General features: G+C 40.4%; 1 protein-coding gene across 5 annotated transcripts in view; it reads right to left on the reverse strand.

Moving 5' to 3' along the window:
- Positions 1-925: 925 nt before the first annotated feature.
- Positions 926-14,326, reverse strand: part of zmym2 (zinc finger, MYM-type 2) — a 40,623-nt gene continuing 27,222 nt past the window's right edge. For 4 of the 5 annotated variants that reach the window (XM_060929620.1, XM_060929621.1, XM_060929618.1 and 1 more), the window contains exons 10-23: positions 13,833-14,005; positions 13,424-13,589; positions 13,308-13,333; positions 13,011-13,152; positions 12,791-12,918; positions 12,508-12,670; positions 10,831-10,968; positions 10,132-10,244; positions 9,746-9,929; positions 8,793-8,944; positions 6,499-6,613; positions 6,016-6,258; positions 4,820-4,952; positions 926-2,202 (exon numbers count right to left, since the gene is read on the reverse strand). In XM_060929620.1, the coding sequence (XP_060785603.1) occupies positions 2,016-2,202; positions 4,820-4,952; positions 6,016-6,258; positions 6,499-6,613; positions 8,793-8,944; positions 9,746-9,929; positions 10,132-10,244; positions 10,831-10,968; positions 12,508-12,670; positions 12,791-12,918; positions 13,011-13,152; positions 13,308-13,333; positions 13,424-13,589; positions 13,833-14,005 (2,063 nt within the window). In that variant the 3' untranslated portion in view covers positions 926-2,015. Of the gene's footprint in view, positions 2,203-4,819; positions 4,953-6,015; positions 6,259-6,498; positions 6,614-6,833; positions 6,925-8,792; positions 8,945-9,745; positions 9,930-10,131; positions 10,245-10,830; positions 10,969-12,507; positions 12,671-12,790; positions 12,919-13,010; positions 13,153-13,307; positions 13,334-13,423; positions 13,590-13,832; positions 14,006-14,326 lie in introns of those variants that run through there. The other variant, XM_060929622.1, reaches the window with a different exon arrangement.

Here is a 14,326-nt window from a genome sequence, read left to right on the forward strand (position 1 = left end):
CAGGAAGTTTGTAGCCAATTTTCTGGATGTAACTAGCCCATTGACAGATCTCACTAAAAAGGGGGCACCAGATAAGATGCAGTGAACAGAGCTGTGCAAACAGGCTTTTGCCCAGGTTAAAGCAGTTTTGCGTGTGTGGGGTGGGGGGCCGGCTCGCGGTTGCATTCTCCTGACTTTTCTCTCCCTTTTGTCATGCAGAATAATGTATTGGATAGAGGGCTGGGAGCCATTTTGTCCTAGGTGGTGGAGGGGGAGGAGCACCCTGTGCTGTACACCAGGTGCAAGCTCTCTGGAGAGAGAACATAGAAAGCACCACTGAGGAGTGTCTGGCCATCAAACAGGCAGTCCTCACTCTCTGATACTACTTGCTGGGATGCCCCATCACACTCCACTGCATGAAGAATGCCAACAGGCAGATAACTTGCTGGTATCCAGCTCTTGAGCCCCTTAAGTTTGAGGTGGTCCCCAGGCCGGGGGCACACAGGGCAGTGGTAGATCATCTCTCCTACCCTGGTGGGGGTGGTAGAGGAAGAGTCAGCCGCAGGTTCGATGGCTCCCCAGCCTCTACCCTGCAGTGGGGGTGTGATCAAGTGTCAGCTGCAGGTGGTGAGGAGGCAGGTAATGTGAGTTTCACCCATGTTTGATTACTGGCATTTTATTTGTGTCTCTCATGTTCTTGCAGAGGAGAAGCCAGTAACTATAGAGAGAGTGCCGAGCAACCCGGTGCCATGTGCATGTGTGTGTCCAAAGTGTAGAGAGCAAAGATAAATTTGCTGAATAGCAAAGACTAAAAGTGCACCTCGCATTACCCATCTCCCATTTTACTCCTTTCCCAAAAGCCGCAAGTGCATGACACCAACATTCAAAGCAATCAATTTATACTGTGTGAGATGAGGCTTATAAAAATCAGTGAAATTCCAAAAGGTTGTCTTTATAAAATAAAGAAAATGACTTTTAATTAGTTGGTAAAAAAATAGAATTTATAAAAATAGACAATGAAAACATAAGACCATTTAACATATAAAGCTGTTTCTTCCTTTCATCTATACGAAGGATTTTAATGATCAAAACTGTCCTCTGCAGATATACAATTTTTTCCAATCACAAATCCCAACCAAGTACAGTACAAATGTTCCGTTCTACCATTAACAATGTGTCACTGTGGAATCAACACCGCACTTTTTGTCAAGTGCTTCGTTTATTTCAGATGCAATAAAGAAACATCCAAATGTCAGTCAAGTTGGGGGGGGGGGGGGGGGGGGAGACAAAAAAAAAAAAACAACCCACACTGGGGATAAAAATGAACGTTTAGAGAACTGATTGTGACACTCTTCTTCTGAACAAAGTTTAATACCAACAAAAAGCCTACTTCAAATAAGCCTGCTCTGCAAGCCACCCAACAGTCAAACTCTGAAAGAAAAGTTGGGGGGGGGGGGGGGGGGGGGAGAAGAGAGAGATGGGTGGTCAAGGGTTGAAGCAGGCTTTAATGAAAATGAGAGAAATGGCACAGCGTACACACGCACGCACACAGTCCCATTATAAGGACTCAAACACATCATAAACTGCAATAAATAAATATCTTCTCTTAAGAAGGCTTGTTGGATTCATGTTGATTTGTTTTATTTACCTATAGTATTTCAATGGTTTTTGTTTCTTTCACTCACTCTCACATGTACACACACACACACACTTCTCAGAAATATTTACAGACCACAGCAGCCCAATCTGGGCATCGTAGGTAATGCTACATCACATACACACAATTTCCTAACAAATGAAAAACAAACAAAAAAAACAAAAGAAAAAGCAGCAGTCTGTGGGTTGCTTTTCACGTAAAGCACCAATCACCAGACCAAGTCTTCTGGAAACACTGATTTAGAAATCAGTATTAAACCGTAAACCCCTCAAGTCCTGACATACAGTATTTGCTTATAACTGTAATGGGATCAGTGTGTTTAAAGGGAAAGTGACATGTAATGCAGAGGGGTGCTATGGTGGCCTCAGTTCCCCTTTTCCTAAATTTCCTCTTCCTCATAGTCGCTCTCTCTGTAGACATCCCTCACCAGAAGGACTTGAGTAAGTAGGCTCTCCAACACATACTTTTCTAGAGGACTTGAACTGAACCACAGAGGACTGTCTGATGTAGAGGCAACATTTGGCTTCACATAGAAGAAATCTGTCCTCTGTCTCACAGACTCCGGGCTGAGAAAAGCAAAAGCAAGCATGAAATTCAACTTGGATGAATTGTTAATTTGTTTTTCCCTTTTACAAATTGCATGTGCATTTTTTAAATTATATATATATATATATATATATATATATATATATATATATATATATATAAATAAATAAATATAAACCCCTCCCCCCCAATCCACATTCACTGGATATGAGCAATCGCACGCTCCGATTGGCTACTCTACTACTAGGCTATCAGCTCATACTGTGAGTAGAGAAAAACAAAACAGCGGAGTGTGTTGCTGAACCAACCGAGGACGAAATAAAAACTCTACTCAAAAACAAAACCATTAAATAAATAAACAAACAAACAAACAAAATACGGAATAAGTTTTTTTTCTTTCTTCAAGAATTATTACAGTATTTTTCACAAATTGCTACTGTCATTTTGCTATTTGCTTACATTCTAAGCGGAAACTATTGGACATTTTGTATAAAGTTCTTATAGAATTTTCAAGAAATAAAAATGCTCTGTTTCTCAAAACCCAGTGACTGAGTAGAATAACCATTTTATTCTATCCAATCTCGTCATACATGGCACATAGCCAACTTGGCACCATGTGCCTCATCAGCTATCAGCTCACATACAACTTGATTTCATGGAATAACATTTCATACCTCAATGCAGAGCTATACAAATTGTGAAACATTACATAAATATTTTAAATAAACACATCAGACCTGGCAAACTTTATGCATTTTCTACATTTTAATGATGGAGTACACTAAGACGCAAAAATATTGGTGCTTGAAAGTTTGTGAACCCTTTAGAATTTTCTGCATTTCTGCATAAATATGACCTAAAACATCATCAGATTTTCACACAAGTCCTAAATGTAGATAAAGAGAACCCAGTTAAACAAATGAGACACAAATATTATACTTGCTCATTTATTTACTGAGGAAAATGATCTAATATTGCACATCTGTGAGTGGCAAAAGTATGTGAACCTCTAGGATTAGCAGTTAATTTGAAGGTGAAATTAGAGTCAGGTGTTTTCAATCAATGGGATGACAATCAGGTGTGAGTGGGCACCCTGTTTCATTTAAAGAACAGGGATCTATCAAAGTCTGATCTTCACAACACGTTTGTGGAAGTGTATCATGGCATGAACAAAGGAGATTTCTGAGGACCTCAGAAAAAGCATTGTTGATGCTCATCAGGCTGGAAAACATTACAAAACCATCTCTAAAGAGTTTGGACTTCACCAATCCACAGTCAGACAGATTGTGTACAAATGGAGGAAATTCAAGACCATTGTTACCCTCCCCAGCAGTAGTCGACCAACAAAGATCACTCCAAGAGCAAGGCGTGTAATAGTCAGTAAGGTCACAAACAACCCCAGGGTAACTTCTAAGCAACTGAAGGCCTTTCTCACATTGGCTAATGTTCATGAGTCCACCATCAAGAGAACACTGAACAACAAATGGTGTGCATGGCAGGGTTGTAAGGAGAAAGCCACTGCTCTCCAAAAAGAACATTGCTGCTCCTCTGCAGTTTGCTAAAGATCATGTGGACAAGCCAGAAGGCCATTGGAAAAATGTTTTGTGGATGGATGAGACCAAAATAGAACTTTTTGGTTTAAATGGGAAGCGTTATGTTTGGAGAAAGGTTTGGGCCCGTTTTGCTGCATCTGGGCCAGGACGACTTGCCATCATTGATTGAACAATATATTCTGAATTGTACCAGCAAATTCTAAAAGAAAATGTCAGGACATCTGTCCATGAACTGAATCTCAAGAGAAGGTGGGTCATGCAGCAAGACAACGACCCTAAGCACACAAGTCGTTCTCCCAAAGAATGGTTAAAGAAGAATAAAGTTAATGTTTTGGAATGGCCAAGTCAAAGTCCTGACCTTAATCCAATCGAAACGTTGTGGAAGGACCTGAAGCGAGCAGTTCATGTGAGGAAACCCACCAACATCCCAGAGTTGAAGCTGTTCTGTACGGAGGAATGGGCTAAAATTCCTCCAAGCCGGTGTGCAGAACTGATCAACAGATACCAGAAACGTTTATTTGCAGTTATTGCTGCACGGGTGTGTGTGTGTGTGTCACACACCAGATACTGAAAGCAAAGGTTCACATACTTTTGCCACTCAAAGATATGTAATATTGGATCATTTTCCCCAATAAATAAATGAGCAAGTATAATATTTTTGTCTCATTTGTTTAACTGGGTTCTCTTTATCTACTTTTAGGATTCGTGTGAAAATCTGATGTTTTAGGTCATTTATACAGAAACATAGAAAATTCTAAAGGGTTCACAAACTTTCAAGCACCACTGTACACCCAAAGAGCACCTCTGGCTGCACAGGTGTTTTTAACTGACCCCCTGGATGTGTCGTCCCCCCAATATCTCACAAAGTACTGTAATCTATTTTGACTTTCTCTCGACAGATGTAGCACCCTTGCTTTCTGTCACAGTGAAGTGCAGAACTTCCTGAATTCACTCATTTGAAAATACAATCTCTCAGTGCATATTCAACTTGGCTAACAGACATGTATACAGTTAACATCATTGATTAGGAATGCCCCCGACACTTTCTAAAAGGATCATACACCTGGATTCAAGTGAGACTCACCACTTAGACAGGTAGAGTTCATACAAGTGGCACTCGTGTTTCTTAACAGGACAGTGAGTGAAGCCTCCTAATTCATCGTTCTGATCAAAGTCTGTCTCATTAGCCTCTTTACGCCTCCTCTTACTTGTTGGTTCTGTTCATGGGGATGAGAGAGAGAGAGAGAGAGGGAGAGAGAGAGAGAGAAAACACACAAATAACAGTTGAATCCAAGACCAATAGAGACTAGCAAAAACACTTGAAATTTCACTGGGCTGAAGTACACTATAAATCTGAACCTTAAAGGAACAGTCCACCGTACTTCCATAATGAAATATGCTCTTATCTGAATTGAGACGAGCTGCTCCGTACCTCTCCGAGCTTTGCGCAACCTCCCAGTCAGTCAGACGCGCTGTCACTCCTGTTAGCAATGTAGCTAGGCTCAGCATGGCCAATGGTATTTTTTGGGGCTGTAGTTAGATGCGACCAAACTCTTCCGCGTTTTTCCTGTTTACATAGGTTTATATGACCAGTGATATGAAACAAGTTCAGTTACACAAATTGAAACGTAGCGATTTTCTATGCTATGGAAAGTGCGCACTATAATGACAGGCGTACTAACACCTTCTGCGCGCTTCGGCAGCGCATTGATACGGAGCTCAGATATCAATGCGCTGCCGAAGCGCGCAGAAGGTGTTAGTACGCCTGTCATTATAGTGCGGACTTTCCATAGCATAGAAAATCGCCACGTTTCAATTTGTGTAACTGAACTTGTTTCATATCACTGGTCATATAAACCTATGTAAACAGGAAAAACACGGAAGAGTTTGGTCGCATCTAACTACAGCCCCAAAAAATACCATTGGCCATGCTGAGCCTAGCTACATTGCTAACAGGAGTGACAGCGCGTCTGACTGACTGGGAGGTCGCGCAAAGCTCGGAGAGGTACGGAGCAGCTAGTCTCAATTCAGATAAGAGCATATTTCATTATGGAAGTACGGTGGACTGTTCCTTTAAGGCCTCAACTGCATGAATGATCAATGCTGTTTAGAAAACTGTTTAACCTCAAGGATTTTAGAAGAAAACTTTGTTGAAAATGCTTAACAGACCCCCCCAAAAGAAAACACAAAAAAGGCCAATTAAATGCCACACCATCATAATACAATTTATAGCAATCTTGTGATCTCAAACAGGTGTTAACTGACTGCAGTGAAACGTACCATGTTGATCCTGCGAGATGGAGGGGATGCAAATACAGACAGTGGTGTCATGATTGTGAGGTTTAGAAGTGCTGGGCCCATAGACGTTACCAAAAGAGAGGCGCATGTGCTGCTCAACAGTGCGCAGGCCAAAGTATTTTGTGTTGAGATAGACAAGAGAGCGCAGGAGAACTGAGGGGGAATGTTCTCCTAACTGTCTGCTGCTCCACAAACACGGTTCCTGTACACGACCCCAGAGAGAGCCTGAACACAGCCACAACACATGAACTTACTCATACAAGTGTATATTTTGGATGAAATAATATGCAACACACAGTAATAATATAGCGGGGGGGGATAGGATGCCGCCAGAGTTACATTTTAATTATAAAATGTCCTCATCGTAGTGAGTCAACATCTTCAGTTCAGGCTGTGGACAGCAGTGGTTCTAATCATTGGACACTTAACAGCAACATGAAATGACAAGGAAGCCAAAAGTTTTACCATCAGGAAGAACGCTGGGTTGCCAGCCTTTGAGAACCTTGTTAAGTTCCTCCTCAAACGCACTGTAGCAGGGGTCATTAAACAGGTCATCTGTCCTTCCTTTTTCCTGCAAATACTTTAAGTACACCAATACAACATCATGACAAATAATGGTCAGAGTATTGTGATTGTTTTAGTAAGAAAGAGAACTTCTGACATACCCCCTAAAACAGCAAAATGTCTCAGATTGTCTCAAGGGAAAAAAAAACCCAACAACAAACAAAAACAACATTCAGCAGTGTATATAAAGTGCTAAAAAGTAAAATGATTTTAATATCTTAAAATCATGTACGTACCTCCAGTTGAGGTCAGAAGTCTACATACACTTATCATGGACATGCGTCATGGCAATACAGAACTTTCAAGGACTTCTTTGACTGTTCCTTTCTGGGGCAGAAAGATTTGTACAACATACATCTTTAATAGGGAAATTGGGAAAAGTTTATTAAAAAAACAAACAAACAAACAAACAAAAAAAACCCCACTCACGAATTTGGTGCACAAGCTTTAATTTATTTTGGGTTTTATGAAATCAACATGGGTCAAAAATATACATACAACAGACTTGATATTTGGATAAATTCCCTTAGCATGTTTCACCTTGACCAGATGCTTTTGGTAGCCATCAACAAGCTTCTGACAGATTTCAATTAAAATTTGCTGGTTTCCTGGCATGGACCCAACTTTTAAGTACAGTCCACACATTTTCAATGCAGTGGAGGCTTTATACATTCCACAACCAGCTTTGATGTGTGTTTGGGTAGCTGTGCTGTTGGAACACTCAACTGAGTCCAAGTTTCAACCATCCAGCTGATGGTTTGAGGTTATGCTGAAAAATTGAGGTAATAGTTCATTATTCCAGCCACTGGTGCAGTGCACCAGTTCCACTGGAAGCAAAACAGGCTCAGAGCATGATGGTACTGCCACCATGCTTAACAGATGGTACAGTGTTCTTGGAGCTGAATGCCATACCTATACGCCTCCAAACTTTCCTCCAGAAGACTTTTCCCTTTGTCCATGTGGTCAGCTGCAAACTTTAGTCAAAGCCTGAAGGTGCTGATTTTTGAGCAAGTGCTTTTTTTCTTGGACCAGAGCCTCACAGTGCATAGCAATATAAAACTTGCTTGAATGGCGACAGTGACACTGGTGTTGCAGCAGCTTCTACTTCATTTCAGGTCTGTGCCTTGTTGATTCCTGGCAATCCAACCAATTTCCTCTCAGCTGAGGGTGACAGCTTGGGTCGTCTTTCAGACCTTGGCAAAGTGGGTACACCGCTCAATAACTTGTATTTATATACACAAGTGATTGAATTGATGAGCTTGGAATCTTCAGTTGTTTAGAAATGGCTTCAAGGGACATTCCTGAGTTTTGTAAATCTATGATCGTCTTTCTCAGATCTGCACCCAGCTCCTTGGACTTTTAAATTGTACTGAGTGTTGGTCAATCCAATGAGAGCTGTCAAACAAATCCTTTTTATGTTGACACAGAGAAGCAAGCAGATGTAGACAGTCATGATCCCTCACAAAGTTAAGAGAGCTCAGCAAGTTAAGACATTTTGGAACTTTCAGCACCACTGAATTATCTACTGTACGTGGGTGTAATGTGTATTTGATTCGGTTTGGAAATACAGGCTCTCGATGCTCCAAATTCTTTTTTTTTTAATATTAAAGATGCATGTTGTATGAATCATTCTGCCCCCAAAAAAGAACAGTTCAAAGAAAAAAAAAAACCCTCAAAGCCCAATATTGCCGTGTCATGCCATTTCCATGATGAGTGTATGTAAACTATTGACCTCAACTGTACATACAGTAAAGCCATGCAATGTAATGCACTTACTACTAATTCTTGGCAATGAACAGAATATACATTAAAAAAAAAGGAAAAAAGCCAGGAGGTATGTGCTACGCAAATATGCCGATGCAACCACTCTGTGGATTTTCTCTACCTTCTTCGAAGCTCATCTGTCTCATTAGTTTTACTAAATTTTAAACACAATTTCCTTCAGACTCTCACCATTAGCCTGAAGCCAAATTTAAATCAGAGTAGTCACTGCGTTCACATAATAATTGTGTCAGGACAGACTAGCATTACATGTGCACTCTGCACAAGTATGTGGCTCCCTATTCTACAGTGTATAAATTGGACCCCAAAAGGCTTTACATTTAATAAATAAATAAATAAATAAATAAATAAATAAAATCCTTCAAACTGCAATAAACACAGAAGCCACATGTATATGAAGCAGTCACACATACCTTCTGTATGCTGAGGCAAAGGTAGAGAATGCTGTCAGGAGCATAGCGTTCACCGTTGGGCCGACGCACCTCTCTGACGAACTGACTTAGAGACTTGCTCAAGTCTGCTGCGCTCAGAGAGAGAAGACTGCTTTTCAACCGAGATGGAGTCACTGGACAGAGACACAAAAGCCAAAAGATGTCATCATATAATCTACTCACTTATGTTGGCTCGAAATTAAATTGAAGTACAATTAAAAATGAAGATAACTTAAATCACAAATCATTGAGTCAGAAGGAGACCAAAAAAACCCCCAAATATTAAGATGTTCCTGAGCTGTAGTCACACTGAAAATACTGTAACAGTAATTCACACCTCACAACCATGAGATTAATATATGCCGTGGTAGAAGAGTGCAGCACAAGCCATGTTATGATGTGTACTGCCACAAGTGACTTGCAAGAGCATCTTTCCTCCAGACAGGATGAAATTCCAAAATTGTACATCCTGTAGCTTTAAGTAGACGATTTCCTAAAAGTAATACTAGTGTGGGACATGACTGTCTAATGAACAAGAATTAATTTCCAACATTAAGATCAATGACGAGGTTCATGATTATTCCTCAACTGATCACTAAAATTGCATGTGGTTATAAAAACAAGGACAAAACAAAACATCTCTTGGCTGTACAACACTGATATAGGAAGGTTTATCACCAAAGTTGATACAGAGGGCATCAGTGCATCCCTATTTTGAGACAATGTTCATCTCTAGCCTTTCATGAACATTCAAGATATTTCTTAAAATAAAACGCTTGTGTCCTCATAACTTTAAATGATCAACACCAGATGTTTCAGGATGTGAACAGCAACAAAGTTAAAATCATTGGACACTTTTGCATACGTGGTTCAAATGCACCTCATTTTGACTCGTAAATTAATCTCTCATGACCAGGTGGTGAATGCCTTCTTACCTTGTGTGCAAGCCCCTTGCTCTTTTACGTCACTGGACTGTGTAGCTGATAATGCAGTCCATCTCCTCCAGGCGTTCAGACCATACCTGGAGCTCAGGGGGAAAGAGGCGTCTGCTGCAAAAGGTTCTGCTGATGAAGATGACTCTGCATAAGTCTCGTCTTCCATGGCTCGCCTCTTGATGCCCTAAATCATAATTAACATGCAAATGATAGGCACTAAGGATAACGATTTCAAAATGAACATATAATTTGTAGATAAAGGCGCTATATAATGTCCTCATAATAAAAACATCAGCAATCAGTGTACATCAGCATGTGAACAGCATAATGGTTTATAATCACTGGACACCCTTGTGTAAAAACCTCATGATGCGTGTGTTAAGTACCTTCCTCCTGGTTCTGGTCCAGGATGCCTCCTCTCGCTCCTCAGTCAGGATGGGTGGAAGTGTGAAACCCATCTCTGTGTCCATCTCCTCCAAGGTGGGCACAGGCTCTGAGGCTGAGGAGAATTATAGCTCCAAATTACCCCTCTCCCATATATAAAATCATAGTATAGTGTGTGTGTACACAAGCTCATAGCGCTTTTCTCTGCCTGACTGACCATGAAGAACTGGTAAAAGCCAAAGGAGAATTTTAATCCAAGGTATTAGACTGTAGTTCTCTCTCCCTCATATACACACACACTTAAGTCAAAAAGTTCTAAGACAGATGTTAGAATTTCAAAAGGTGTGAAAGACATCCCCCAGAATTCTACAAAGAAGGAATTCTCCAATAGAAACACCGCTTTGCAGAAGTGTTTAGACTTAAATGGAGGATATGTAGAGAAATAGCTTTGTTATTTTCATAAATAAAGATTTTTTTCAATTTGTCTTAGAACTTTTTGACTTCCCCTCATATATATATATATATATATATATATATATATATATATATATTTTTTTTTTTTTTTTACACACACACACACACACCAAGCATTACAAGTGTCATGGGAAACATTAGCTAGAACAAGTCTAGCTCAGGTACAGTATGTTACACAACTCACATGTACATCACATCAGTGCTTTGACAGCTCAGCAGTTGGGTACCTTGAGGAAGATCTTTTTCCAGGTCCAGCTCTGGTTCATACTTTTCTTCCTCTTCCTCTTCCCCTGAAGTGCTACCACCACTGATGCTATTTACTCTCTCCCTTTTAACCCCTCCACTCTCCTTCTCACATTTGATATCTAGAACAGATAAAAGTCAAATGCAATTCCTCAAACTGTGGAAATATCAGCACATAGCCACATTTTTTTTTTCGCGGTCCGGTTTCCATCAAATCCTACGCACCGATTGGCTGGCGAGCGGGTCCGTATCCTACGATACAGACCCCAGTTACAGACCCCGGGTATAGACCGCTGGCGACTCGCTCGTTCACAACAACAACAAACATAGTAGAATTTGTCAACATTTATCTTTTTTTTTAATAAGATTTACTTATAAGATTATCAAAAATCTTATACGTTTTTGCCAGCATTTCCCAAGAGAATAGCATTAATTTTATAACATGGATAGCGATAACGACAGTCTTCACAGTGAAAGTGAGTTTTACTACCCTGAGGAAGAAGAAATAAAACATTGCAGAAGAAAGCTAAAAACCTGTAACTGTTGCTAACGCCGAGCAAAAACATGGCTGAATCCTGAATGACTCCTATTTGTATAAATAGGGGACTACGTAGGCGGCAAAATGTAGTTTTTTTTCCCCTGCCATGGAAGTGAACTTGTATACCAAGGAGGAAGCAATTTGCATTACAGCCGTGAATGAGGATTCAAAATGGCGGCTCGGCTCGGTTTTCCCTTTCGGGCGCTCTCGTTCTCTGTTAGAATTTGGTAAAGAAAAAAATTTATATATTATTTACCAGCTTAAGGTCGGTCCGTATGTATGGTGAAATACCGTGACCTCGGCCTTGAATACTGACTTCAGCCCAGAGGGCCTCGGTCAGTACTTTCAAGACCTCGGTCACGGTATTTCACGATACGGACCTCCCAGCTGGTAAATAACATGCATATCTTTTTACAAATTGCAGTCAAGTCTGTGTATTTGTTATTTGAGCCATGACATCACATACGTGATTTTTTTTTTTGGGGGGGGGGGGGGGGGGGGGGGGCAATCAAAAAATGCTTTGTTTTCCGAAAGCATTGGCCTGTATCTCCCATCATGACTACACTACAGTGCCATATGGCACATGAACCAGTATTTAGAGCAATATAAGGAAAATGCAAACCTGTTATATTAACTCAAGCTTTAAGTACATGTGAATGAAATTCTTGTCCCTAATACAAAAAGCCAGCTGCTGAGTTTTTACAATAAGTACCATCATAGTATTAAGAAGACAAACAAACAACCCCCCCCACAAAATACTAATTCAGCACTGTGAAAAAACACCAGTCACTGACAAAAATGTGTGCATGTGTGGTACAGATCAGGTAGTGCCTAGTGTATTGTATGTATGAAAACAGAGTACATGCACTGTGAGCAACAATGTGTCACCTACATGAATGTGCGTTTTATGCGCTGTTGTACCAATTATTTTAAACAAACAAACAAACAAACAAACAAACAAACAAAAGCAGCCCACCCCTGAACTTTTGTTTTTGGGTGAAAAAAAAAATCTGTTACTGTACAAATGTTTAGTGCGTTCCAATTTTAAACCATCTCACAGCCAGTTTTAAGCTCCATCAAGGCAGAAAAACAACAAAAGTGATTTCCAGGAAAAGCTTCACACCTAAGCAGTCAGATTTCTTATCCTCCTCTGCAATCATTTCAGCCATAGCTATCAGATCAGCTTCGAGGGGATCGGTGGGAACCTTGGCTTTGAGCTCATCTATGGTTTTCACAATATTCTCAGCACTCTGCAACGTGGTGGGCAGAAACACTGGTACAGGTACCTGAGAACAGCAAAGCCAAACAAGATTCTCTCTACATCATCTCATCAACAGTAAATGACTAATATTAGACCATTTCAACAGTATTTCTGGAGTATCAGTAATTGAGAGGGAGGTTCTTACAGGTATAGGGACTGCAACAGAGGTGGGTGTGGCCTGAGCATAGAGATTCATGGGTAGTGGAACATAAACAGGAACGGGAATTGGAACAGGGACATACTCTTTCACCAAGCCCTCCAAGCCATCTTCTTCTGTAGAGACCAAACAGAATGCATTTTAGACATTGTTTATAATAAACACACGGATGGTCTTGCACTCAGACAGTTCGCATGTGACAGTCTACCTGTTTGCAGTGGTTTGCTCTGCATATGAGGTTTGCAGTACGTGGCTTTAGTCATGGTGAGAGGTTTACAAAGAACAGCTTTATTCTTCACATCCTTAACAATCCCTCCTCCAGCATATGACACGGGTCCCTGATTAACCAGCTGCACAGAAAAAGGGACCAAGAGAGATTGCTGCTATTGCTAGAGATTGCAGTTGTCCAAATAGAGGGAGATTATACTGTATGCTTCTTTCTCCTGTCTTCCATCAAAAATAAACAAATGATGAAATAAGGAGAAAAAAAAAGACTAATACTCACAGTTAACTTCGATGCATGCGTCTGTCCTATTATAAGAGAAAATGATTATTACGTCACGTTTTTTTAATTAAAAAAACGTTTTACATACTTCTGATTTTATTTGGGTTGCTCATTACCGAATACTGTGTTTTCTGGCCCTTTTTGAGTTGCCATATTGGGCTGATTTTGCTGGCAGTAAAAACGGAGGAGACACTCTTGGTCACAAAAATGCTTCATTTCAGCACGCCACTGCACAGACTCTGTCAGGTGCCCCTGGACCTTACAGCAGTCACAGCGCGCCGCCTGGTGGACAAACAACAGAAGCTTGTGTTTTATATATGGGGGGGAAAAAAACCCAAAAACAAACAAAAAAGGCTTAGCAGATGGACAAAAAGGTTTAAAAAAAATAAGATCCCTGTACTGTGTCCTCATATTAAAATGAAAATCAACAACATGGTTTGGTTCAGAATGTGAACAGCAGTAATCATAGGACATTTTTAAAAACAGAAAAAAAAAGTAATTAAAACTTAAGAGTGAAGCACAGACCTTGTAGTACCAGTCATGAAACTTCTTAGCACAAGTTTCACTGCAGAAGTCTCTGCTGACACCATCTATCTGTTTGGTAACAGATTTTTTGCACATCTGAGTGCAGTGGTTGCAGGTGACGCATTTGAGGCCCAGACGGTGTATAAAGTCCTGCTTAAACAACAGCTTGCAACCTGCAGCCAAAGAAGGTAGCAGATGTTTATTCTATTAATCAAGTAAACTACAACCGCTAATCAGAAAAAGTTGGGACTGTATGTTGAAAACTGAAAGATTTGTAAATAATCTTTAAAGGGCTGATGACACGAACATGACTCTATGCAATTTCTTAAATAAACTATACAACATGGCAAACATGTTAGATTTCTGTTATAATTATGTGAAAAGAAGCTGTTGTTACGCGAATATCCAACTTTTAATTACACAGCGCAAGAAAACTGGGTCCGTGGCTCGCGGCCATGTTGTGACGTCAGCGGAAGAACACACTGCGGTTCACT

Source organism: Neoarius graeffei, chromosome 9, assembly GCF_027579695.1.
Source record: "Neoarius graeffei isolate fNeoGra1 chromosome 9, fNeoGra1.pri, whole genome shotgun sequence".
In the NCBI taxonomy this organism is placed as follows: Eukaryota; Metazoa; Chordata; class Actinopteri; order Siluriformes; family Ariidae; genus Neoarius; species Neoarius graeffei.